At 36.8% G+C, this 26,790-nt stretch overlaps 1 protein-coding gene across 4 annotated transcripts in view; it reads right to left on the reverse strand.

Annotated features, from left to right (window-relative positions):
* TTC17 (tetratricopeptide repeat domain 17) overlaps window positions 1–26,790 on the reverse strand; it is a 125,075-nt gene that overhangs the window by 57,281 nt on the left and 41,004 nt on the right. For all 4 annotated transcript variants that reach the window (XM_053899821.1, XM_053899820.1, XM_019470159.2 and 1 more), the window contains 5 exons: window positions 26,506–26,621; window positions 26,184–26,349; window positions 24,910–24,987; window positions 24,550–24,774; window positions 14,298–14,484 (listed from right to left, as the gene is read on the reverse strand). In XM_053899821.1, coding sequence (XP_053755796.1) covers window positions 14,298–14,484; window positions 24,550–24,774; window positions 24,910–24,987; window positions 26,184–26,349; window positions 26,506–26,621 — 772 coding nt within the window. The remainder of the gene's footprint in view (window positions 1–14,297; window positions 14,485–24,549; window positions 24,775–24,909; window positions 24,988–26,183; window positions 26,350–26,505; window positions 26,622–26,790) is intronic.

The following is a 26,790-nucleotide window of genomic DNA, read 5'->3' on the forward strand; positions in this document are numbered from 1 at the left end:
TATCTGAAATGAGAGGATTCCTGGGAAACTGCCTTAGTGAAACCACTGTGAACAGGAGCACTCAGAGCTCCTGGGTCTGGGTGAGACCTAGCTTGCTGATGACCACACCTAAGAGATGGGTGAGACTGCCTCACCTCCTTTGCCCTCCGCTGCCTCTCCTTAGAAAAACACAAGAGAAATCATTTCAACAGAAGTATCGGCTCCTTAGACTTGTTCTCATTCAGCAATTACTGCCAAATGAATTCTTCGCAGGAGGTTTAAAGTAATGGTTATGTACGGACTGACCTTAAAAGTGCAATGCCAGATAGAAAACAGACCATATTAAAGACTTGAAATCAGCAATTTCAGAATTACATAGGCATTCCCTCCTGGTGAGGTGAATGAGTCAGAAGTAAGTTTAAAAAAGAAAAACTAAGAGGGGGCGCCTGGGTGGCTCAGTGGGTTAAGTGTCTGACTTTGGCTCAGGTCATGATCTCACGATTCGCGAGTCTGAGCCCTGCTTTGGGCTCCGGGTTGACAGCTCGGGAGCCTGGAGCCTGCCTCAGATTCTATGTCTCCCTCTCTCATTCTGCCTCTCCCCTGCCCTTGCCTTCTCTCTCTCTCTCTAAAACATAAAAGAAAAAAAGACTAAGAAAGAAACCTCTGTGACCTCAAATACAGGTGTGTGCGTGTGTGTGTGTGTGTGTGTGTGTGTGTTTTCCTTTACCTATATATTACAGAGTTGAACTCTCACCTGGGGACCACTTGGTCTACATATGGCAGGGCAATCTGCTTTGTCTAGGGATTGAAATGCACTGGTTGCTGTAGACTTATGCTCCCTGCCTCCATTTACAGGAGAAAAAGGGAGAGCTGGGTGTAAATCTGGCCTGTCTTTCCATGTGGCCTTCTCTTAAGTGACTGTGGCATGGAGGGCAAAGTCAGGGCCAGGTGACACACAGACACCATGACCTGCAGTCTGTGGAAGAAATGACGCCAGTGATGGAATCCAAACTCTCAGCAGCTACTGTTTCCTCTAGAAATGTGAAAGATCACATTTGACCTCCAAACAAGGGACTTTAAACATTCACCAGAAGTTTACTACAAAATATTTTCCCATGCAGAAAGTCTACTGAAGAAGAAAGAAAATTAACTGCCAAAGCTCTAGCAGTAGTAATAGTAGTAGGAGTAGCAGCAGCAGCACTCCTCTCTGGTTTACCTCAGGAGAGGAAAATTTGTTTTAAGCAAGTATGCTGGGGAAATAAGCCCAACAGATTTTCTCAGACGTAGTGATTTACCCATAAATGATAGTTTTCCAATGAGGGTCAACAAGGACACCTGTTTGCAACTTTCATTAAAAACAGTGCATGCAGGGGCTGAGAGAACGCAGGCTGTAAGATGTTATCAGCTTCTCCTGGACAAGACAGACAATATAATTCCTTCCATCTTCTCCCTCCTCTGGTGTGGGGGCTGCAGACCTGAAAAGCAGATCTATATTTATATGTGTGTATTGAGTGAAGGTTTGGTGTAAAGCATTCTGGGTACACAGTGGGTGGACACAAGTTAAATTACTCTTTATTACTAGGTATTCTCAGTAGTTCAAACTTGAAATATCACTAGCTAATTTGTCACTTAAGTACATTCTATGAGCTAAACAGTGGAAGGAGGGTGTAGAATGCATGGTGGGCCAGAGTATGAAAATGAAAAAAGGATTGGTCCCTGCTCCCAATGAGCTGAAGAAGTCTTGTAGGTGAGCACTGTCTTGTACACAACTATGATGGCAAGACACAGGAGCTGAAGGAGAGGAACAGGGAGAATGATCGGTTACAGATTACTTATAATTAAGGAATCAGGTAAAGCATATGGTAGGATTGGGCTCTGAAGGAAGGGTAAGATTAGGATTTTTGTGGAGGGAAAGCTGCAAAAAACATGAGCAAACACATGGATCCAGGAAAGCAGGATGTGGGTAGTAAAGAAAACAGGCTATCCACAGTATCATCACCATATATTACAGTTTGTTACAATTTTCACTGACTTTGCCAAAGGAAGAATGATATTAGTTTTTATGTGGTCAGAGAGTTTAAATTCAGCACATCTATTTGAGTTAACCACACACAGTTGAGTTGGTCTTACTCAAGTCTCAATACTTAGAATAAGCCTACAAACAGGAGATGGGGGAAGGACTTAGATTTCCTAGCTACCCACAACTTGGGGGTTTATCATTTGCCTCTCTTTTCTCCTGCTGCAAGTGAATGGTCACTTGGTGATGTCGAGGAAAGGAATCTAGTGGGGAAAATCAATAGACCTTAACTCTAGTCCTCTTCCTCGAGCTATTCATGGAGCCACAGACATATGCTTGGTGGGGAAGGGACCTACCATCAGAAGCACTTGTTGGGCATTATCAAGCTTGCCTTTTTCCTACTGCAAGTGTATTATGCTAGGTCAAAGCTAATAAGATCTCAAAGGCTACCTGGTCTTTTTTATTTCTCAGATTAAGTGAATTATCCAGATGTATTTAAATGAGAACCCAAGACCCTAGTATTTCCAGAATCGATAAGGGTTTGAACCTAGTAATAGCTCATATGGCTCAGATATGAAAAGAAAGAGTGTTAACAATTGTCCTTTTCATTGGCATGGGTACTGAGTATGATATTTAAACCAAGGTTTTGTTTTATTTTTAAAGGATACTTAAGTCCCTCTACCACACAACATTTTGAGTAAGGCCTTATGGATTTCAGAAACAAAGTTCCCTAGATGACTGACTTCACTTCAAGGTTCACTTCCCTAGATGCAAACCTCACTTCATATGTATGGGATTAAAACAAGCAGTCTGATTTGAGCATATATGTAAGTACATATAGCCAGTGCACTAAATCAAGTAAAAAAGCTAAGAGAAATAAATGGTGGCATTATACTGTTTCCTTTTGTTTTATGTCACCAAATGCAAGTCAGTTACCTGGAGGCATTCACTTCGGTGGCCACTTTGCTCCTGAAAACATCACTTCTAAGACCTTACTCTCTCCCAACTTTTAGCATTTATGCTTTTTAGGCAGTCAGAGAAGTGGTGAATTGTTTGTTGTTGTTGTTGTTGTTCATGTTAGGTTTTTCCCTAGCTATATTTCACACTGTCAAGGGAAACATGGCTATGTTATTATAGGTGCAGCAGGAAGCAGAACGTTTGATCAACAGTGGGTACTCTATCAATTGCTACTGACTTCCAGCCCTTTTTCCTGAAATTTGATACGCTTGTTATTTTTTATAATAATCACTTTGGATATCTGTGATCTGACTGGATTATTAAGCAATGCCTGGTAGCCAAAGAGGTTTAAATTGCTTTGAGGTCAGCAAATTTAGGCTTCGTTGTTATAAAAAGCAACTAAGTGAGAAAAAACAAATCCAAAGCTGTGCTCTTTTCAGCAGCTATGAAATTTGATTTAAATTTCTCCTACATTTTCAAGATAAACCACCAAATAAACCTTGGTGGTTAAGAAAAAGTAACAGATTACTGAAATGTTCTTGGTCAAAGAGCACAGTAATTTAGTAGGAAGAACATTTGACTACTAGTAATAACAACACTGAAAGAAAAAAGGGGGAAAAAACCCCAAGCTAGCATTCCACATTCACAGATATATGCCACATATTCTCAGTTATGCATGTTAAAACTAATGTTCTTTTCCTAGTGATTATCAGGCTCAACTGCTTTATTTCAATCAGGCCATGAAACTGAGTAGAACTCATTCAATGATCATATTTGTAAAAGGGTTTAAAGACTCAGTGCTCACTGTGTTAAACAAAAATTTCAAAACTGGGAGTTCATTTCAACTAGTTGGCTCACAGTGCACTAAAGAACTTACCTAGGCACAAATCACTTAAAAAAAAAGAGCTCGTTCTACCAATGTAGAATGGACTTCGTGTGTGTGTGTGTGTGTGTGTGTGTGTGTGTGTGTGTGTGTGTGTATGCGTGTGCATGTGTGTATGCGTGTGTATGAGTTCTGCAATTAGAATAATCTTTTTGAACGGGGAAGAGTCATGCAAAGGCTTGTTAAAAGAAATGGCAAAACTTAACATAAGTCAAAATATCTCTGAAAGCATCGGCAACAATGAATAGAAGTTGAAGATTTAAAAAGGAAGAGGGGCGCATGGGTGGTTCAGTCAGTTAAGCATCCAACTCTTGATTTTGGCTCAGGTCATGATCTCCCATCAGTTCATGAGATTGAGCCCTACATTGGGCTTTGCACTGACAGCACAGGGCCTGCTTGGGATTCTCTCTCTCCCTCTCTCTGCTCCACCCCCATTCATGCTCTGTCTCTCTCTCTCAAAATAAATAAACATAAAAATAAATAAATAAATAAAAGGGCAACAGCCAATGAACTTGCCTAACTCACTACACACAAAGTCCATACAACTAGAGTTAGCCACCTGCAGTTCCTTTCAGGAGGCTGATGTACAACTGCAGTGACAAACCATACCAAAAGTATCTTGTTGAATAGTTAATGAGAGCTAGATAAAACAGACCCCATCTTTTTAAAAAAAATTTGTTTAATGTTTATTTGTTTTGGGGAGACAGAGAGAGATGGAGCATGAGCAGGGGAGAGACAGAGAGAGAGGGAGACACAGAATTCAAAGTAGGCTCCAGGCTCTGAGCTGCCAGCACAGAGTCCGACACAGGGCTCGACCCCGTGAACCGCGAGATCATGACCTGAGCCAAAGTCAGATGTTTAACTGACCAAGCCACCCAGGTGCCCCATAAACAGACCCCACCTTGTTCACCCTTCACAGTTTCTTGTTGGTGTACAATCACTTTGTCTACAATGCTATGAGTGTAGGGAATCACAGTAGGCTCCTGATGCAGAATAGAGCCTACATACAAAGAAAGATGTCTAAACATAACTTTCCAACCCTATCTGTAGATAAGTGATCACGAAATATGATTGATGATGTCATCCAGTAGGTATCCTCATACTACCTTCAGAGCAGAAAGGAAGCAGAACTGTGATTTAAACTTAGTTTAGTGCCTAAAAACATAACTGACTTCCTTTCGGAGACTCAAGATAGTAACCCTAATACTGGCGAGGACCATTTGCACACCTTAAGCGTTAAGCTCTGTAATTCCGAGAGACTATAAATTTATTTTTAGATTAATGAAGAAAAGTATTCCATAACTGAGTAACAACAACATCCAGTGCCATCCCATCCTAGAGGACTTCAAGAAGTGCTACTGAAATGTCTATAGTGACAGTCACTTGCTACCCTTGGTCTCAGTCCATCTGGAGCATCACAGCCAAGACTATAGTGATACAGTTGCAACAGTCCATTGACAGAGAATAAAACTACTTGCTCTTGTGTACTAGATCCTGAGGCTTAGAATATCCTCCTGATAAATATCCTCTTTCTTCACTCACCAAATTTTCTATTTTATTTCAAACATAGTGACATTTTCATATTTCTAAAAGGTGAGTTAAAAAAAATCTTCCTTATTTGTATCCTATCATTAATATGTTTCTTGATATCATTATCTATTTGCTTTAAAGATATTTTAGTCACTGAATGACAGCTGAAACATGAGCTTTAGTTTAGAAACTATGCCAATAGCTTCAAACGTAGTTCAACTATACATACAGAGCTCATTTTAACACTTCTGTTATCCTAAGATTTATTCTTGTTGTTTTAGTGTAGGTACCTCCCCATTTTACAGAAAATACTTTTGATAAAATGAAGTCACCAATGACTTTCTACACTGTTAAAGCCAGAGCGTCCACACTGTTCATTTGCCAACTACAGTCATGATTTTCCCGTAGGTACCACTATGATTATTTATGTGACGTTCTCCTTTAAATGGCTTTGCTGGTTAATCTTACATTATGTTAAAAGGGTAAATTAGTACCGCTTTTCATAAATCACAGGTTTGATGTGCTAGTGATATATTAATGCCCATTAGAATTAACCATAAACATTAAAATTATTAAAAAATGTTAACCTAAGTACCACTTGAAAGCTTACGCACCTCTCGTGATATCTGTACCATACTTTGGGAACCAATACGGAACAGGGTACTATTGATTTCTTCTTCTCAAACCCTCTGTTCTTCTGACCTTCAGGACCTAGCTTCCCCTTGGTTTCCCAATACCATTCTATTCCTTCACTGGCTCTGCTCCTTAAATACTAGTATTTTCTAAGATTCCATTCTGGTCTTTTCTTCTCACCTTGCATATTCTCTCTGAGGTCTATCACAACTTATTTTCCAGCTTTACATCAATGCATAAATTATGTCTTTCCCATATTCTCTCTCTTAATTAATGATACTGACATTTAGGCAGTTACCAAAGTTAGAAATCTCCCTGTCAACCCACATCCTGAGTCTACTGTTTTCACCCTTTCCTGTCTCAACATTGTCTCCAACACCCTCTGCCTCTCTTCACTCTGATCTCACAACTAGCCTCTCGTTTCACTGAGAAGTAATCAAAAGTCCCACTTCGATACCTATATATTGTCCCTGCTCCTATCTAAAGACCATTCCTACCCTACTTTTGTGCCTTGGATTCCACACCCCTCCCCGCCATCTATTCAAGAACTTTGCTTCTACAGTTAGTTTCTCTTTTTTGCATCTTTAATTTCTCCTTTTTTACTAGATCGGTCCTATGCAAACATACTGCAAATTTTTCTATTTTTAGAACAAAATCCAAACCGAATTTATCTTTAATCCCACATCCCTCTCTAACTACCATCCCATTTTTCTGCTCCTGACTACAGCGAAACTCCTTGGAAGAGTTGCTAGCCATCTCCACTTCCTCACCTCCTTCACAACCCATTTCATACAAACTTTTAGAAACTGCCAGCGACTTCCATGTTCCTAAATCGAACAATTTATTCGCTGTCCTCATCCAACTCAGCCTCTTAGGATGCAACCGTGTGGTGCAGCAATAATGATACAATCTATCACTTCTCAAAACACTTTCTTTGTTTCTGGGACAAAATACTTGCCCGATATTCCTACTGTCTAGCTGGCTGTTTCCTTATTTTTCTTTCTCTTCTCAACCTCTTAATGTGTACTAGAATGCCCTAGTAATTAATTGCTGACCTACTTTCCTTTTTATACTAACCACTGAGGTGACTTCGTCCATGCTCAAGACTTAAAAAACCACTCATAAGCCCATGCTCACAGATTAGCATCTCTAGCCTGGGCCTCTTCCCTGACCATCATGACACTCATATATCTAATTGCCTGCCTAATACTTGCATTTAAACATTTAATAAGCAGCGCAAACTTAACATTCACAAAACCAAACTTATTTTTCTCCCTAAACCTGCTCCTTCTCAGATTTTACTATCTTATTAAACAGCACCAATGGTGATTACAAATCTCATTAAAAATAGCACCAGTTGCTTAGGTCCCAAATTTAGGAGTTATACATGACCTCTCTGTCCTTCATTTCCTACCTTGCCTCTGGTGGTGTCTTGTTAGTTCTATCTTCAAAAATGTATCCCCAATACAATGATGGCTTCTCACCTTCTCCTCCCACCTCACCTGGCTGGTTCAAGCCAATATTCTCTTTCACCTATATTTTTGCAACAGTATCCTAATGGGTCTCCCGGTTTCTGCCCTTACCTTACTACAATCTATTTCCGATAGAGCAGCCTGAGGAAAACTGTTGATATGTAAATCAGATCGTTCTTCTTTTCTGCTCAAAATCTTCCAAATCATACATCTTTCTCTTAGAGTAAGAGCCCAAATTATTAGAATGGTCTGCAAGGCAGTAAAGATATGGCTCTTTCCTCCTCCCACTCATCTCAGCTTTCATCTCTTACAAGCGAGTGCAACCACAGAGGCCTTCTTGCTGTTCCTTGCAAAAGCTGTTAGAACAACTATTCTCTCTGGCTGACATGCTCTTATGCTGTATGCCTGCATGGCCTAAATCCTTACCTCCTTCAAGTCTTTGCTCAACTGGCACTTCCTCAGTGGGGCCTCTTTAAACACAGTTTGAATCTCACCCAACCTCTTCATCTATTTTCCCCTTAGCACTATCTTCTTCTTTTTTTTTTTTTTTTTAATTTTTTTTAACGTTTATTTATTTTCGAGACAGGGAGAGACAGAGTATGAACAGAGGAGGGTCAGAGAGAGGGAGACACAGAATATGAAGCAGGCTCCAGGCTCTGAGCTGTCAGCACAGAGCCCGACGCGGGGCTAGAACTCACGGACCGTGAGATCATGACCTGAGCCAAAGTCGGCCGCCTAACCGACTGAGCCACCCAGGCGCCCCCTTAGCACTATCTTCTAACATACTAAATACTTTATTATATTTATCATCTGCTCTCTGTTTCTCTCCACTAAAACGAAGCTCCATAAAACAGAATTTTTCTTCTGTTTGGTTTCCAGTTCCTAGACTAATGCCTGGCACATGAGAGGTATTAGTTGAATGGATGAATAACTAAGCCACACTCCGTTTCCTTTAGTTAAAAGAAAACATTCTGATGCTTTAGAAGGTTATATCCACCATTAAATTTCATTTTTTCTTAAATATTATTTGGCCAGACTAACAATCTGTACTAACTGGAGGGTAGTTGTGGAAGATCGTAAGCAGGGACCAATAGGCTCATTCCTCAAAAGAAAAGTAATGCTTTTTTGCATGTAGAAAAGTTCACATCAAAAAACCAAAAAGTATTAAAATATGTATACACATATTCAATGTCTTTTGGAGGCTGAAGTGTAAAACCACTGGTTATCAGAATTTGACCTACTGTCCTAAGTTCTTATGAAAACCCAAGGTAACCATTTTGTTCATGAAAGCTAAATGCTGGGAATCCCAAAAGATAAATATTACCTACTGAGATAATAATGCAAGTACAGCCACCAGATCTGTGTGCAACCCAAGGCCACGTGGCAATCTAATCATGCAAAATTCGGAAAAGACAAAGGCGCTAAACTGAAAGGGACCGTTTCAGGTGTGCTTTTAGGGTTAGGACTGCCTCATAATCTAGTTCAGATTCAGATTTTATACAGGGATGTAGGTATCTCTTTTGAGTGATGACATAAAAAGTATGGTGAATATACCATTTTCATAAAAATGTCTCAGGAATTTATAAATATGAATGATTTCAATCACAGCAGTGGGATAAATTATACTTGTTGGAGTAAGAGAACTGTGCACAGGAACCACACTGGCCTTGGAAGGCAGAGGACTCAGATTTCAGTCTTAGCTGTACCACTGAGTGACACTTGAACTGAGTAACCCATGATCTTTGCTTCTAGATTCATAAAAAGAGGATTCTCCTTATTCCCCCCTCTACCACATAGATATTTGTCAAAGGATTATTTGTTAGCCACATAATTAAAGCCCTTTTTAATAAAGAAATACAAAATCTAGACAGATTACATTATCAAGAGTTACATTTGGCTCGTTGGCACAATATGCTTGAAATTTTAGGATTTCGAGACCTGTAGTAAATTAACCAAAGTTTTAATTCTTCTTACAGGAATAAATGGAGGGAAGCTAACTAGTAGCATATTCAAAAAGGTATAAAAAACCGGATCTTTATGAATGTATCTTTTTTTTTTTTTTTTTTTTAAGCCGACATCTTCATTAACTTTTAGGAAGAATGTCATAAAACAAAAGTCCCTAACTGCAGGTAGCATATGCTGGATAGTCCACAGGAGGGCAGCAAAGTCCAAGATTTCTTTTTCTTCAAAATCTGAACTCCAGGTAAGATTGCTTTAAGCTACAAGTTATAAATCTACAGAAATTTAGGTTGAAGAACACAGATTAAAACCACAGGTAATGAAACTAATTATAAAAGGAGCTATGATTTAGGTAAATAGATAACTATAAATACAGAAACACTGTGATGACGCAGGATAATCCTTCTGCACACTGCAACAGATATTAAGGCTCATGTACATGATTTGGAAATTCTTTTATTATTTTTGTCTGTAGGTGAAAGCTTTCAAATACATATTAAAGAAAAACATGCATAAAATTTTAAGCATACCTAGACATTAAGTCTGAGTTCTACGTATAACGTTTACCCATCATTTCTAAAGATCTGGGTCAATATTTTTTTTGGGGGGGGGTGGTCAATATTTTTAAATGGACATGTGTCTCAGTGAATTAAGACAAGACCAGAGAAGTCCTGGGTTAGGTGCTTAATTTTATTCAGCAAATATCAATGCCACTGTCAGTGGCATACCTGTAGGCATCTGATGTAAATGAAGTCTAATATATATGACCTACAATTGGTCTTAGGTTTTCTAATAAAAGTAAAATAATACTGGATGAGATACACTAAAAATAAAACTATGCATATCAGAGACATAATAATAAAACAATCTAGACTGCTTAAGTAGAAAATATCTTCACTACATGTAGCTTTTTGATTTGCAAATTAGTGAAGTTGAAGGAAATAGCATTTAGAAAATATTATGGAGTAATGAATGCTTGGAAAATCCACTACATGTATTTCTGGACTTCTCTTCAGATTTAATATTTAATTATTCTGTTTAGATGGTTACTGAAACTTATTTTCCATTTTTAGTCCTTACAGAAGATAATCATTATTACTTCATGAGGTTTCATTCTTTGTGAGACTTTTATTTTTTCCAATTAAAAAGAAAAGTCCTTTTGTTTAATGTTGAGCACTGAAAAGAACTTACTTATACTCAAAAGCACTGGAAGTTTACTTAACAGATTCCATTTTACTTTAAAAAGGGCCAAGTATGTTGTTATTTAAGAATGGGCTTGCTGAAGCGGCACACTCAGTTCTACTTACTCAGTTCTACGTTTAAATCAGATTGTAAAATAACAAACCAATAAAATATGGTAAAAGAGTATGTATTTCAAAACTGCCAAGATAAGTGCTTAATCAAAACTGAAAGCACTAGCTTCTCTTGTAACAGTCAACTCGAGTGCAAACAATGTATAAAGCAATCTATTAAGTTTTCCTTCCCAGCATTCTTGACATTGGGGTGGTAATATAAAACTACCTATAAAAGACAAGAATTTATTAAATGCTATTCAAAGGAGGGAGAGACAGAGAGAGAGAGAGAGAGAGAGAAAGAGAGACAGAGAGAGATGATGTCAAGCACTTTCTATATAAGAACATACACACCTAACACACGGCAGTCAATAAAATGATTTCCAGATTAATAAAAGTTTGGGAAAAATGTCAGATAAGTAATTAAGCACTGATGTATCCTTCACAAGTCAAAAACTTTTGTAAGCATAGTGATTATGTATTTTTTAAACTGAACTAATTGGTACTGAGAGGTACCAGAATACAATACCTGTGCAGACATTCCAAGAAACATAAACTGAAAATCTGTGTGAAAAATTCCATGATTACATATTGAAAGCAATAAAATACTTACTCATACTAACACACTGCCTACAATTTTACCATTAAGTTCATACTACCCAAGAGATTATACTATATTATAGCTGCTATAAAAATAGTTACCAATATGTATTTGTAAAGAAAATAATTTGTCGAAGATTAACAGTGGCCAGAAAAAGTATTTAAGATAGGTTTTCTAAGAGTTTAACAATTTTTGGTCTTGAAAAGCTTATCTCAGAGTTTTCAAAAATGGTAGCTTTCAAACAGACCTTCCTAAGAGAATGACTTAGGCTGGGGAAGGGGTGGGGAAGGGCAGCTTAAGTTCTTCTCTAATAAAAACCAATATGAATTCCTTGATTATTATATGGAAAAAGAATCATAAGCTTTGTTGGTATCTTGAAAACTTCGTATCGTCATAATAAAAACCTCAGACAGATAACATGGCAGGCAAGTAAAGATAACTTACGAAGCTTATTTCAATATTGCAAAAAAGAAAAAGCCAAAGGTAGACAATCATGTGAAGGTACAGAAATGCTAATCATTATTCAGAGGTTTTTCTCTATTTTTCATCAACCATTTAGTAAAGCTCAGAGATAGCTACAGGAGGAGAAACTGTTTGGGTTTTCAAATATAAGAAATTCATGGTATCTGTAAGAGATATTTGTTTCTATGAAGTTTCAGACTTTCAAAGCTGGAACTCAGCAAAGCATTACTTGTTACTGTGGAAACAAGCAATGCAAAAACACTGTCAAAAAAAAATCAATACTGAATGAAGTCAGTATTATCCATGAGGTTTTAAACTTAGAAAATGCTATAGCATACATTTCATCAGGGGTACCACTATTTATGGAGGTGTTACTAGATGGCAGATTCTCTTCTAAGATAACTAATCACAATGTAACGGGCTAAACTAAAAAAAAAAAAAAATGTTTTTATTAGTGAGCTCTCTCTGAAAGAACTTTTATTGTATTGGATCTAGTAACATTTGCGGGATATCTGGACTACTAAATACTATGATACTACAACTTTGTAGATTTGTTTCAGGTTATTAGTTTCCTGGGCTAGTTGAAGTTATACTCTGGGGAAAAACCTCCAGACAATGGAATTTCCTTTCTTGACATGAGTGACATAAAATAATAATAAATTTCAACAAACTAAAATCCTAAGCAAAAGCATGTAAAACTAATACTAAGGAAAAGGCTTTTTAGAAAAGCCTTCTTTCTGATTCTTCTTTCTGATAACAAAGAAGTCAAGAGACGTGAGGGAGATGATAGCAGGGGAAAAAAGAGAGAGAGAGAGAGACTATTAGTAAAAGCAGCTCACTGAAAAAAGTGAAATTCTGTTTACAAGGCTGTTGTTAGTAATCTAAGGAATTTAAAAGTCCACAACATGTTTTCTATGATTAAGTAAGACCCGTAAGATCCATTAAGGTCTGAATATTCTGTATTTATTATGAATTTCTCATGGCTCACTTTTACCCAACACCTATTATGTGATAAGGGTCTTATTTAATCCTACCAACAAGTCTATGAGACAGATTTCGCCTTTCATTTTACACATGAGGACACAAGTTACTTTGCTGGGATGAGAAACAGAGTAATGGAAGAGTTAGGGCTCACACATGAATCTGTAGGACTCTGGCACGGGTCCCTCCACTGCTGCACCGTCAACGCTGTCTTAGGCCTTCAGCCTTCATGCAAGAACTCCAGTTTACACTGTGCTCAGTACTGAGCCACAGCTGAGCTATGGAGTTATGGAGCTGCGAGATTTTTGGTTTCTTCACTAAAAAACTGGCTTCTAAAAAGAGAGGTTAGAGTGGGAGAGAGCCAAAGCATGAGAGACTCTTAAAAAATGAGAACAAACTGAGGGCTGATGGGGGGTGGGAGGGAGGGGAGGGTGGGTGATGGGTATTGAGGAGGGCACCTTTTGGGATGAGCACTGGGTGTTGTATGGAAACCAATCTGACAATAAATTTCATATATTTAAAAAATAAATAAATAAATAAAATAAAAAAGCAACCAGATTAAAAATAAATAAATAAAAATAAAAAACTGGCTTCTGATACTTAAAAATGTAAATACAACTTACTGCCTGTCATTTCATTAAAATCCTAAGGCAGTCTCGTACAGGTGAATCTGGAAAACCAGTTTGAAGTGCTAAATCTACCGGTAAATTGTTGATGTCTTTTAGATAAATCACTTAACCAAGTGAGCATTAGGGATTTTTTTTTCCTTAGGTGAAGGTGATGGACTGATAGCCCTCTGCTTGAATATTATGATCTAATTTCAACATTGACAAAGCACCCACTGTGTGTTCTACAACAGTGAGGTTCTGAGGATCCATATGTATATAAACCTCACCCCTCATAATTCAAGTCAAACTCTTTTTTCTTGAAGTGAAAGTTAAATAAGTAAGTAAACATAATCGAACTCTTAGGGAGTTCTAACTAATGAATTTACAGTAGTTCAGATATTAACTCAAACCATTACCCAGGTGGACACACTTATGCACATGCATATATTTTGGTGGCTGTGTGAGAAAGGGGAAGAATGCAAGAAGATACCAATTAATGTCACGTGACTGCTTTAGAGGCGCAGTCAAGATCTGGATCCCTTTCACTGGAAGGCAAGGGGGTGTATTTCAGTGAAAGAAGACAGAAAAACCACTTAAACTGTATTGCAGATCGTCTTTATGGACAGAAAATGTACCCTTTACCATTAATATCGATCATTAAAAAAATCATAGATTTTGTGGAGAGAAGTCTATCAATTTTAGTCAAATATACTTTAGCTGGCCTTTCTCATCTAGGGTTCTGGGAATTACCCCAAGGCTCTATCTAGTAAGGAATGAATTGACTTCTTTCCTATGTATACAGAATATACTAGTTACATAAAATCCTTGGGAAAAACCGAGAAAATCATTTTGTGTTCTGCTGATCAGAATAGGAACCCTGGTTGTGTTCATCATTTTGTCGGCACTTAATATAAGCTGCTTACCACTGCAAACAGAAGAGGTGATGTTGTACAGAAAAGGATAAAACTGCATACAGCGAATCAGCTTCAGGCTGTTTTCACATTCTGGGCATTTGGTAGTTAATTTCAAAGCCTGTCTAAAGGCCTCAAGTGCCCCACTGATATTCTTCAGAGCAAGGTAAGCATTTCCCAGGCTCAAAAAGGTCAGGGGCTGAAAAGACAAAAAAAAAAATTTTTTAAATGTTAGTGAATTAATATTTTCTGAGAGTTATAAAACTTTCACAGTATATGTCTTTTAGCTTCTTTTAGGTTATCCCATAAAAGTTAATGGCTAACTACCTATTTTAATTACACCAGTCAAATCTACACTGTAACAAATGTAAATTTATTTTTTACCTTTTTACTACGATAAAAAATACATAGTGTAATATATACTAGTCTTAAGTGTACAGTTCAATGAATTTTTATATGCATATATATCCCTGTAACCAGCACTCATCTCAAGATATAAAACATTTACAATGTTTCTAATACCTCAAAAGATTCCCTTGGGAAGGGGCACCTGGGTGGCTCAGTCGGTTAAGCATCCATCTTGATTTCAGCTCAGGTCATGATCTCACAGTTTGTGAGTTCAAGCCCCGAGTGATAGTGCTGACAGTGTGGAGCCTTGTTTGGGATTCTTTCTCCCTCCTTCTCTCTCTGCCCCTCCCCCCCTCAAAATAAATAAATACACTTAAGATAAAAAAGATTCCCTTAGGCAACCCAACCCTAATCCTAGAGGTAACTACTGTGGTGATGTTCTATCACCATAGATTAGCTCTGCCTGTTCTTAAACTTCATATAAATGGAACCAAACAGCATATTCCCCTTTTATGTGTATATAATCTTGTACCCTTTTGAAGATTCTTTCAGTCAGTACAATATCAAAAAGGCTTAAGAAACTGAGTGTTTTTTGGGTTATCAGTTTATTTTTTTAAAAAATTGATATGCAATATTTACCATGTGAATATACATAGTTTGCCTATCCCTTCTCCTTCTGATAAGATTTGGATTGTTTCCAATTTGGGGCCATTATGAATAAAGCTACTATGAACATTCTTGCAAATATCTTTTGACAGACGTACGTACTAATTTTCCTTGGCTATACACTCTGCAGTGGGTCTTAAGGCAGGCATATATTTAGTTTTATGGGCTACAAACAAACAGTTTTCTAAAGCAGACGTACAAATTTACATTCCTACCGGCAAGTAGGAGAATTTACTGACTTGGTATTGTCCCAGTCTTTTAAATTTAGCTGGTTTAGTGAGATGATAAAGTATCATCTCAATGTGGTTTTTAACTTGTATCAGTAATGATGTTGAATATTTTTTCATGTGCTTATTGGTCATTTGAATTTCCTCATTTCTGAAGTGCCTGTTGTTTTCCCCATTAAAAAAAAGTAGGCTGTGTTTTTCTTCCTAATTTGAAAGAGTTCTTTATATGTGCACTAGATATGAGTCCTTCATTGGAAATATTTATTGCAAGTATCTTCTCCCAATCTGGGGTTTGCCTTTTTATTCTCTTACTGGTATCTCTGATAAACAGGACTTCTTAATTTTAATGAAGTCAATTTATGCATATATGCATATTTATAAAATATTTACATATTTATAAAAATATGTATTTTACAGTTTGTGCTTCTTTTTTCAGTTAGTGCTTTTAAAAATCTTTGCCTACTGTAACATCATGAAGACCTTCTTTTATGTTTTCATTAAGAAGCTTTATTGTTTCATCTTTCACATTTTGGTGCATGATCCACTTCAATTTAATTCTGTGTACAAAGTGAGAGAGGAGTCAAGGTTCATTCCTTTTCCCATAGGGATATCCAAGTAAGTATTCCAGCACTACTTACTGGAAAACCAAAAGGTGCCCCCATCCCCCTAAACTACTAGTGTGCCTTTGTCATATGTCAGGTGACCATATATGTAGGGGCCTATTTCAAATTTTTTAATGTGTTCCATTGATATATTTGAGTATCCTTGGGCCAATACCATACTGACTTAATTACGGCAAGTCTTGAAATCCAGTCATAGAAGTCTTCCAACTCTGTTTTTTCTCCCCCTCACTCACAAATATTTTGGCTATTCTAGATCCATTTCTGCATAGATTTTAGAATCAACTTATCCATTTATGCATACATATGCATTAAGTGCCAGGAGCTTGGGATTGAATTTATAAATCAATCTGGAGAGATTTTACATCTTAACAATACTGAATCTTCCCATCCATGAACATAGTGTCTCTTTCCACTTATTTAGGGCTTCTTTTTCTTAGTAGTGTTTTACAATCCGGTATAGAAACCTTATACATCTTCCCTTTGAATTTATTTCTAGATATATGATATTTTGATGCTATTGTAAATAGTTTTTGTATTCTATTTTTCAAATGTTTGTTGTTACTGTTTTCATAAGCAACCCAAAGTATTCGGTTTAGGTCATTTCAGTTGAAATACACCTAATGCCAGGTAATTTCTATTTGCTTGTGTACAAACCATTTATTCTACACTTACTTTATCATTAAAAATATTTTAAAAGATCTAAGAATGTTTTGTTCTCAAGTTGTGCAATATACCCCTATGAAAAGCAATACCTATGATTTATACAACTACTTGCTTTTGATTCAGGCTGTTAAGGTCATCCAAAATGTCTCACTATAACCAAGCCAAGATGTATAAAATATTCCAGATTACAGAGGTATAATCAAAGTAGCTCTCAGATTACATTTAAAATCTTACTTAATGGTTCATATCCAGATACAAACTCAAATTTAGACTTAGATTTCTAATTTAGACTTAGATTTCAAAGTGTCTTTATATTTTTACATAGGGAAACAAATGTCTACTCCTATGACCAGAATGATGGTTGTGCAAATATCTTACACTGAGATAAACTAATTAACATTTTGTAAAAAAAAAAAAAAAAAGAATTTTCATCATTTCATCTAGAAAATAATTACTGAGTGTTTACTAATGTTTTAGACATTATTTTGGACACTGGGGATACAGCAGAAAATAAGAAACATAAGTCACTGCCTTAGAAGACCTAATAGTCAAGTGTCACGAAACCATGAGGGTATCACGCAAGTATGAGAAAAATGTGATGGAGAAGAGCACAGCAGGGAAGAGACATTAAGTAGACCACAGTGGGGTGTGGAGTGCCATTTTTAATAGAGTAGTAAGGGAAAGACTTACTGAGAAGTTAGTATTTTAAAGGATTTTAAGGAGATGAAGTAAGCTCTCAAGAATCTTGGTGGAGTATTCCAGAGAGAATATAAAGTATAAAGGCACTGAGGTGGGAGCATGCCTAGTATGCTCAAGGAACTGCAGACAGGCCAAGTAGTTAAAACAGAATGAGCAAAGGAATGATTTCATGGGGATGAGGTCAGAAAAGTAATAAGGTCATGTAGGATCTTCTACACTATTATAAATTCTTGTCTTTTACTATGAGTTATATGGAGTGCCACTGCAGAGATCTGAACAGACAAAATGACAACATCTGACTTTTTATAAGGATTCACTGGTTGCTGTATTGTGAAGAGACTGTAAGGGGAGAAAGGCCAAAAGCAAAGACACTGTTAGGAGGCTAATGAAATAATCCAGATAAAAGATAATGGTGGTTTGGATCAGACAGCCTGGCAATGGAGATGATGATAAATAGTGAAATATTTTGAAAATATTAGCAAGGTTAATTACCCTGAGAGAGAAAAAGGTATGAAGGACGGCTCCAAGCTTTTGTCCTGAGCTACAGGCTTTACTGTTTCCTGAAATGGGAAAGACTGAGCAGTAAAGATTGGAACAATGTTAAGGAGCTTAGTTTGGGCCTTTAGTTTTAAAGTGTGTTTTAGACATCCACATGGAGATGTCAAGTAAGCTGTCGGATAAAGAAGTCTGCAGTTCGGAGCAAAGGTGATAGGTGATTCAACGGGAAATGATAGAGTTATCAAGATATGGTGCTAGAACAACTGGATATCTATGTGATACGAACTCTGATGAATGAACTTTGATCTCTACCTCCCAGTACAAAAAAAAATTTAACTTGAAATGGATTACAAACCTAAATGTAAAACCTAAAGCTACAAATCGTCTTGAAGACAACATAGGGAAATATTTTAGCATATTGTAGAGTTAACTGTTTATTTATTTATAATTTTTTTTTTTTTTTTTAGCATTTATTCAGTTTTGAAAGATGAAGAGACAAAGCATGAGCAGAAGTGGGGCAGAGAGAGAGGGAGACATAGGATCCAAAGCAGGCTCCAGACTCTGAGCTGTCAGCACAGAGCCTGACATGGGGCTCGAACTCATAGACCGAGAGATCATGACCTGAGCTGAAGTCGGACACTTAACCAACTGAGCTACCCAGGTGCCCCGAGAGTCAACTATTTGAAGACAAGTAATAGCAAAACTAAAATAGAACTACTTGTTTTCACACATCTTGTGAAAACACCTTAAATCTAATAATAAAAATCAAAAGAAAATGAGCAAAATGCATACACAACTTTTACTTTAAAAATATAATTGGGGCACCTGCATGGCATCTCTTTTTTATTTTTTTATTTTTATTATTTTTGAGAGAGAGACAGAGCGTGAGCAGAAGAGGGGCAGAGAGAGAGGGAGACAGGATTCGAAGCAGGCTCCAGGTTCTGAGCTGTCAGCACAGAGCCCGATGACGTGGGGTTTGAACTCATGAACCATGTGAACGTGACCTGAACCAAAGTGGGATGCTTAACCAACTGAGCCACTCATGTGCCCCAAGTGTCTGACTTTTGATTTCTGCTAGGGTCATGATCTCACGGTTTGTGGGTCCAGGCCCTACATGGGGTTCTACACTGACAACGCAGAGCCTGCTTGGGATTCTCTCTCTCTCTCCCTCTCTCTCTGTCGCTACCCTGCTCATGCTGTCTCTCTTTCTCTCTCAAAATCATTAAATAAACTTAAAAAAACTAAAAAAAAAAAAAAAAAAAAAAAAAAGAAGAAAAGTATCTAAAAAAAATACAATTAAAGGGGTGCCTGGCTGACTCAGTGGAGCATGTGACTCTTGATCTCAGGGTTGTAGGTTTGAGCCCCACACTGACTGTAGAGATTACTTAAAAAACATAAAATCTTTAGGAAACAACAAAAACAAAAATACAATTAAAGGATAAAGAAATTTATGTTACAAAATAGAAGTGAAAATTTTTAAAGTAAACTTGTTTTACAAATGTTTACTCAGAGGCAATACATGCTAAAGAGCATGAGTTCTGTGGCTAATCTCCCTGAGTTCAAATCCAAGCTCTGTGACTTCTGGTAAATCCTTTTGAGTTTATCTATCAAATGGGTAGATCGTACATACAGGGTTGTTGTTGAGGATTAAATGAGTTATCACATGTCAATTGATTGTTATGGTGCCTGGCTCTAATAAGCAATCAATTAAAAGTTACCAGTTAATTCATGTGCCCAATTCAGTGACGATACACAGGAAATGAATATTTTCCAACCTTGATTATGGCAATATATATTGGCCCAAATCTTTTGGTAGATGTTTGGCATTTTGTATCAAAGCCATCATAACATTCATTCTCTCATTGACTTAGTAATTCCACTGCTAGCAATCTTTCCTAAGAAAATTATCTGGAATACAGAAAAGGCCTTATGCAGAAAATTATTATTGATAACAGCTATGCACTGTGGAACCTAAATATCCAACAAGTGAGGAGTAAGCTGTGATATATAAATTCATATAGAGTCATTATTGATGGCTAATAAAAACTGTCTAGTACTAAAACTTTTTTATATAATAATCTTTAACGATCACCAGTACAATAGTGTTGCAACACTATGAAATATTTGGTTAGAAGAAATACAGGAATTATTTCCAAATGTTGACATTTGGGGGTGGGGTGCTGATTAAGGTATATTTCTGTGATATCTACTCTGATCCACTGATTTATCTTTTTATTATTACTGTAGTACCACAACTAATCTCTAAGGGAGTTCTTTTTTCTTTAGAAGAATACTGATTGCCTTAGCTGGTGGCAGTAGAAAGCAAAACAAGTATTGGGGGAATACAACTGTGTTAGCCTTCCTTTGGGTGCCCAATCATCACATCCCTTTTATATAGCATCTGTTCTCACTGTACCTGCACCTGGCGCACAGCAAACATTTGATAAATATTTGCTATACTTTTTTGGCACTTGGCCTGTTGTATAGTATAGCAATTGTAAACCCTCACTTAAAATCCACTTGCGAATTTGTATATTTAAAAGGAAATTCTTAACAGGCAATACTTTCTTCTCATACTCAAAAAAAAATTAGTTCTAATAATACCACAGATAAACTTAAACCACTCAGGCACATTTCTTCTAAAAGTTTCTTTGGATATAAAATTTACAAAGAGTTAAACACTGGGTATAAAAGCAGTTTAACTATGTATTTATTATAACTGTATTTTATCAAACTAAGATGTCATCAATTGTAACATGCATCCTTATTTCAGAGATGTTAAAATATGGAAAAAGAAGTAGTATCTTAGAAACTATGAACAAAAGTAACTAACTGCACAGGAGTGATTAACTCCATGGCCTGCATGTGGAAAGTTCAGGGCATGAATATTATCCATTTACCTATTCTTATCAATACAACCTTTAAACTGTGCTCTGGCTTAGTTGGTAAAAAGACATCTATAAACTAAAGTTGTAAAACAGTATAATATTAAGCAGCATGCATGCTGTGATGAGAAGGATAAAAAAAGAACCAGATGTTTCAGATTGACAAAAAAGTAGCAGTATATCTTTAGTAGCTATATCATTCTTTTAAAAAAAATTTTTTTTAATGTTTTTTATTTTTGAAGGCAAGAAAGACAGAGCATGAGTGGGGGAGGGACAGAGAGAGAGAGGGAGACACAGAATCCTAAGCAGGCTTTAGGCTCTGAGCTGTCAGCACAGAGCTCCACGTTGGGCTTGAACTCATGAACGGTGAGATCATGACCTAAGCAGAAGTTGGACGCTTAGCTGAGTCACCAGGCGCCCCAGCAGCTAGATCATTCTTATTTAAACATCAGTTCTTACAAGTAAATTAACCACGTAATTATAAATTTCAGTCATTTAAAATAAATCACACACACACACACACACACACACACACACACACACACACAAGACAACTATAGGCCAAGATCTCTGACGAACATAGATACAAAAAATACCAGCAAACTCAATCCAACAATACATTAAAAAAGTCATTCACCACAATCAAGTGAGATTTATTCCTGGGATGCAAGGGTGGTTCGGTATTTGCAAGTCAATCAATATGATACATCACATCAGTGAGAAAGAATAAAAACCATATGATCAATTCAATAAACATAGAAAAAGCATTTGACAAGGTATAATATCCATTGACAATCAGAGCCCTCAACAAAGTAGGTTTAGAGGGAACATACCTCAACATAATAAAGGCCATATATGAAAAACCCACAGGAAACATAATACTCAATGGGAAAAATCAGAGCTTCCCCTCTAATGTTAGGAACAAGATGAGGATGTCCACTCTCACCACTTTTATTCAACATAGTACTAGATGTTCTAGCCATAGCAGCCAGACAACAAAAAGAAATAAAGGGCATCCAAACTAGTATGGAAGAAGTAAAACTTTCACTATCTGCAGATGACGTGATACCATATATAGAAAAGTCTAGCTAACTAATTTGGATGTAAATTAAAAAAAAAAAAATAAAAAAGTCTAAAGTCTCCACCAAGAAACAACAAGAACTGATAAATGAATTCAGTAAAGCTGTAGTATACAAAATCAATGTGCAGAAATCTGTGGCACTTCTATACACTATAATGAACCGGCAGAAAGAGAAATTAAGCAAACAACCCCATTTACAGTTGCACCGAAAATAATAAGATACTTAGGAATAAACCTAACTGAAGAGGTGAAAGACCTGTACTCTGAAAACTATAAAACACTGAAGGAAGAAACTGAAGACGACAAAAAGAAATGGAAAGACATTCCATAGTCATGAATTGGTACAGCAAATATTATTAAGATGTCTATGCTACTCAAAGCAATCTACCCATTTAATGCAATCCTTATCAAAACACCAACAGCATTTTTCGCAGAATTAGAAAAATCCTAAGATTAATATATAACCACAAAAGACCCCAAATGGCCAGAGCAATTTTGAAAAAGCAAAGCAAAGCTAGAGGAATCACAATTCTGGACTTCAAATTATATTACGAAGCTGTACTAATCCAAACAGTATGGTATTGGCACAAAAAGAGATACACAATGGAACAGGTTAGAAAACCCAGGAATAAACCCACAATTGTATGGTCAGTTAATATTTGACAAAGCAGGGAAGAATATCCAATATTTCTTCAACAAATGGTATTGGGAAAACTGGTTAGGTATATGCAAAATAATAAAATTGGACCACCTTCTTAAATCATACAGAAAAATAAACTCAAAATGGATTAAAGACCTAAATGTGAGACCTGAAACCATAAAACTCCTAGAAGAGAGCACAGGCAGCAATTTCTCTGACACCTGCCATAGCAACATTTTTCGAGATATGTCTCTGAGGCAAGGGAAGTAAAAGCAAAGATAAACTATTGGGACTACTTCAAAATAAAAAGTTTCTGCACAGTGAAGGAAACAATTAACAAAACAATTAACAAACAATTAACATATTTGCAAATGACATATCTGGTAAAGGGTTAGTATTCAAAATATTTAAAGAACTGATACAACTCAACACCCGAAAAACAAATAATCCAGTTAAAAAATGGGCAGAAGACATGAACAGACATTTCTCCAAAGAAGACATCCAGATGGGCAACAGACACATGAAAAGATATTCAACCTCACTCATCATCAGGGAAATGCAAATCAAAACCACAATGAGGTATCACCTCACACTTATCAGAATGACTAAAATGAAAAACACAAGAAACATCAAGTGTTGGCAAGGATGTGGAGAAAAGGAACCCTTGTACACTGTTGGTGGGAATGCAAACTGGTGCAACCACTGCGGAAAATAGTAAGTTCCTTAAAACATTAAAAAAACAAAAACCAAAAAAAAGCCCTTACCCTATGATCCAGTAATCACACTACTGGATATTTATCCAAAGAATAAAAAAAACACTAATTCAAAGGGATTCAAAGGGGTATATGAACCCCTATGTTGATGTTTACAATAGCCAAGATATGGAAGCAGCCCAAATATCCATTGATTGATGAATGGACAAAGAAAATGAGGTGTATATACACAATGAAATATTAACCAGTCATAAGAAAGGGTGAAATCTTGCCATTTGCAATGAGATGGATGAAGACAGAGGATATAATGCTAAGTGAAATAAGACAGAGAAAGACAAATACCATATGATTTAACTCAAATGTAAAATTTAAGGAACAAAACAAACAGGCAAAAGAAAAAAAAGAGAGAGAGAGAGAGACAAATGAGAAACAGACTCTTAACTATAGAGAACAACCTGATGGTTACCAGAAGGGAGGTGGGCAGGGGGATGATGGGTGAAATAGATGATGGGGATTAAGAAGCATACTTGAGGGGCGCCTGGGTGACTCGGTTGAGCACCCGAGTCTGGATTTTGGCTCAGGTCATGTTCTCACAGTTAGGGAGATGGAACCCTGCATGGGGCTCTGCACTGACAGCATGGAGCCTGAGATTCTCTCCCTCTCTCTGCCCCTCCCCTGTGCTCTCACAAGTATGCATGTGCTCTCCCCCACTCCCCAATCTCTCTGCCCCATGCTGGCCTGTGCTCGCTCATGCTCTCACACTCTCTCTCTCTCAAAATAAGTAAATAAACATTAAAAAAAAAAAAAAAGGAGTGCACTTGTGATGAACACTGGTGATGTATGGAATTGTTGAATCACTACATTGTACAGCTAATATAACACTGCATGTTAACTTCACTGGAATTAAAATTAAGAAAAAAGAAATTTAATACATCTAAAATATATCAGGGATATATTGCTGTAATGGCAAGATACAGAAAAATATAATTAGCATGATTCTACATTTGTACAAAATAAGACAAATCAGTACAAAAAAATAAATGAATACATCAGAAATAAAATGAAACAAAATCTGTTTTATGCCATCTCAAAATATGCAAATTCTGCTCTGAAAAATATGTGAGATTTTTTTTTTTATGCCCTCCCCGGAAAAATACAAATCGTGCTCTGAATTTGAGCTATCACGACACAGTACATGGAGCTACGAACATAAAACCTCACCTCAGAGCTATTGATGGCCAAAGCTTGAAGTAGCAGCTTAGTGGCATCAAGATGGAGGCCATAGTGAATCAAAAGGTTGGCCAAGTTCACAAGAGGAATGTCCTGGTACTGAAGTGGAGCCAAATTCAAAGCCCTCTGAAGACAAGCAATAGCAAACGTGCTGTTTCCTACTGCTCTCCAGTAGAGTCCAGCTTCATTAAGTATCAGCCAGACAGGAGCATTTGGCTGAAAAAACCCAACATACCTCAGTTAATGCAAGAATATAGTACTTGTTCTGACAGATTTTTAGTGCATGCAGTTTAACTTTTAATTACAATTACTAAGCATTTAAATTTCAGATGTCTAAAGTAGGTGACTTACCTTATTAATAGCATGAAATAAGAAAGACCCAATTTCTTCTTCTGGGATAGTATAGTTATTAATACGGGAAAGCAAAATCTGAAAACATCAAAAGGAAGACTGACTCAATTGAAAATAACAGGGAAGACATTTGAAAGAATTCTACAGATAGCAGTCTTGACTTGAGCTCCTCAGGAACAGCTAATTTGAATAGATATTTATAAACATATATATAGATACACACACACACACACATATATATACACACATACATATATAAAAACATGAGGTCATCAACATACCAACAGGTGTTGACCTGCTTATATGAATACCCTAGTTTCCTTTAACTAAAACATGTTAAAAGTTGTATACCACATACATTATTAAGGTGATACACCATACCCCATTAAAGTCAACATAAGTGTCCAAAATCAAAAGCGAAATTTTTCAAAAGACAAAAGCATCTAATACTTGATACAATAAAAAATCTTCTATCTTTTCTAGTGGGAAAAGCACTGGATCTCAATTGCTCTATGTTCCTGTAACATCTGTGCAACTGTGAGCAACTCTACGGTAGGGATCATGGTCTATTTACCTTTCCTAGTATTCCAAACAGTGCCTGGCACATAATGTTTTCTGCCTCAGTAAATGTTTGTTGACTGTAAGTAGTAACTGTTCAGTTTTAAAATTGACTTTTTAAAAAGGTTATTGTGATGGCGTGTTTTGTCTGCCAAAAAAGTAATTTTTTCATTTGTATCTATGGAATGGTATGGTATCGAATGTAGAATTTATATTCAGTAATAAAACATTCCTAGTTATACATTAACTAGTAGGAATTAAAGAACAAAGCTTAACAGAACTTCTCTATAATGTCTGTAAGGTGGCTGTAATTCATACAAACTTCTAAGGACCTCATATAAGGCCAGAGCAGGTTGATAAGGCCAGAAAGAGAATCTTCAAGCTTTCAATTTATATAAATTCCTGGAGGCTTGACCACTAAATTGAAGTGGTCAGAATGGCCTCCAGTAGATGAGCTTCATTTAACTAAACAGAGTTCTGTGTTGCTCATCTTTGTAGCACTCTTAGAGAGAGTGCTTATGTGGTCTGTGTAAACAGCAGCCCTGAAGCACCTTCAACGGCATGATTGTCTTCTTAATGATTTCACCAATTCTGTAACTCTATCTCTAGTTTTAAAAACTTTAAGTTCAACAACTACCAATTTTTTGTTCTGCCTAAGAGGCTTGTGAAGTCACCCAGTATGGACGGCAATAAACACCAGCCTAAGTGAGCCTTACTTTTCGTGCATGGTCATCTGGCATTTTGGCTTTCAGATCCATGCGGACCTCTAATTCTTTGACTAAGTAGGACAGAGTCTGGCTTTTTCTGAAGTCAGTTATGGAACAGTCAGGGGTTTGGGCCTCTTCTTCTGAAGAATAATCATCACTGTTGAGTTCGTGGATCCTGGCACAAGAAAAAGGAACAAGATTCATATTTTCAAAGTTTGGGTGATTTCAAGATAAAGACTTAACCTTTCAAGTCCAAGGATGGTGCTCTCAAAGAACTGCCAGATGACAATCATGCAGAATCAAGTGCTTTGCCAAATCCATCAGCACTTGCCTGAGTCCTTTGTTTTCCGGAGGCAGAAAATACGTTGGCAATTCCCCACCAATAGGGACTCTCGGATAACTTTCTACACAATCTGCTCTTTTAGGCCACAGAATATGCTGTTTGTCCTAATGAAGAGAGAAAGTTCTCATAAATTTCTTTGGATTCAGTATTTCAACAGGCTAAATAAACTTTCAAAAGAACATAAATATACTAGGATAGTTTGAACAATTTAGTATTTTAAGATAATTGTAGACACAGTGGTAGACTGTAAAATTCTTTATATTGAAGAGTGTA

Source organism: Panthera pardus, unplaced genomic scaffold, assembly GCF_024362965.1.
Source record: "Panthera pardus isolate Hobbes unplaced genomic scaffold, ASM2436296v1 HiC_scaffold_12, whole genome shotgun sequence".
Taxonomy (NCBI): domain Eukaryota; kingdom Metazoa; phylum Chordata; class Mammalia; order Carnivora; family Felidae; genus Panthera; species Panthera pardus.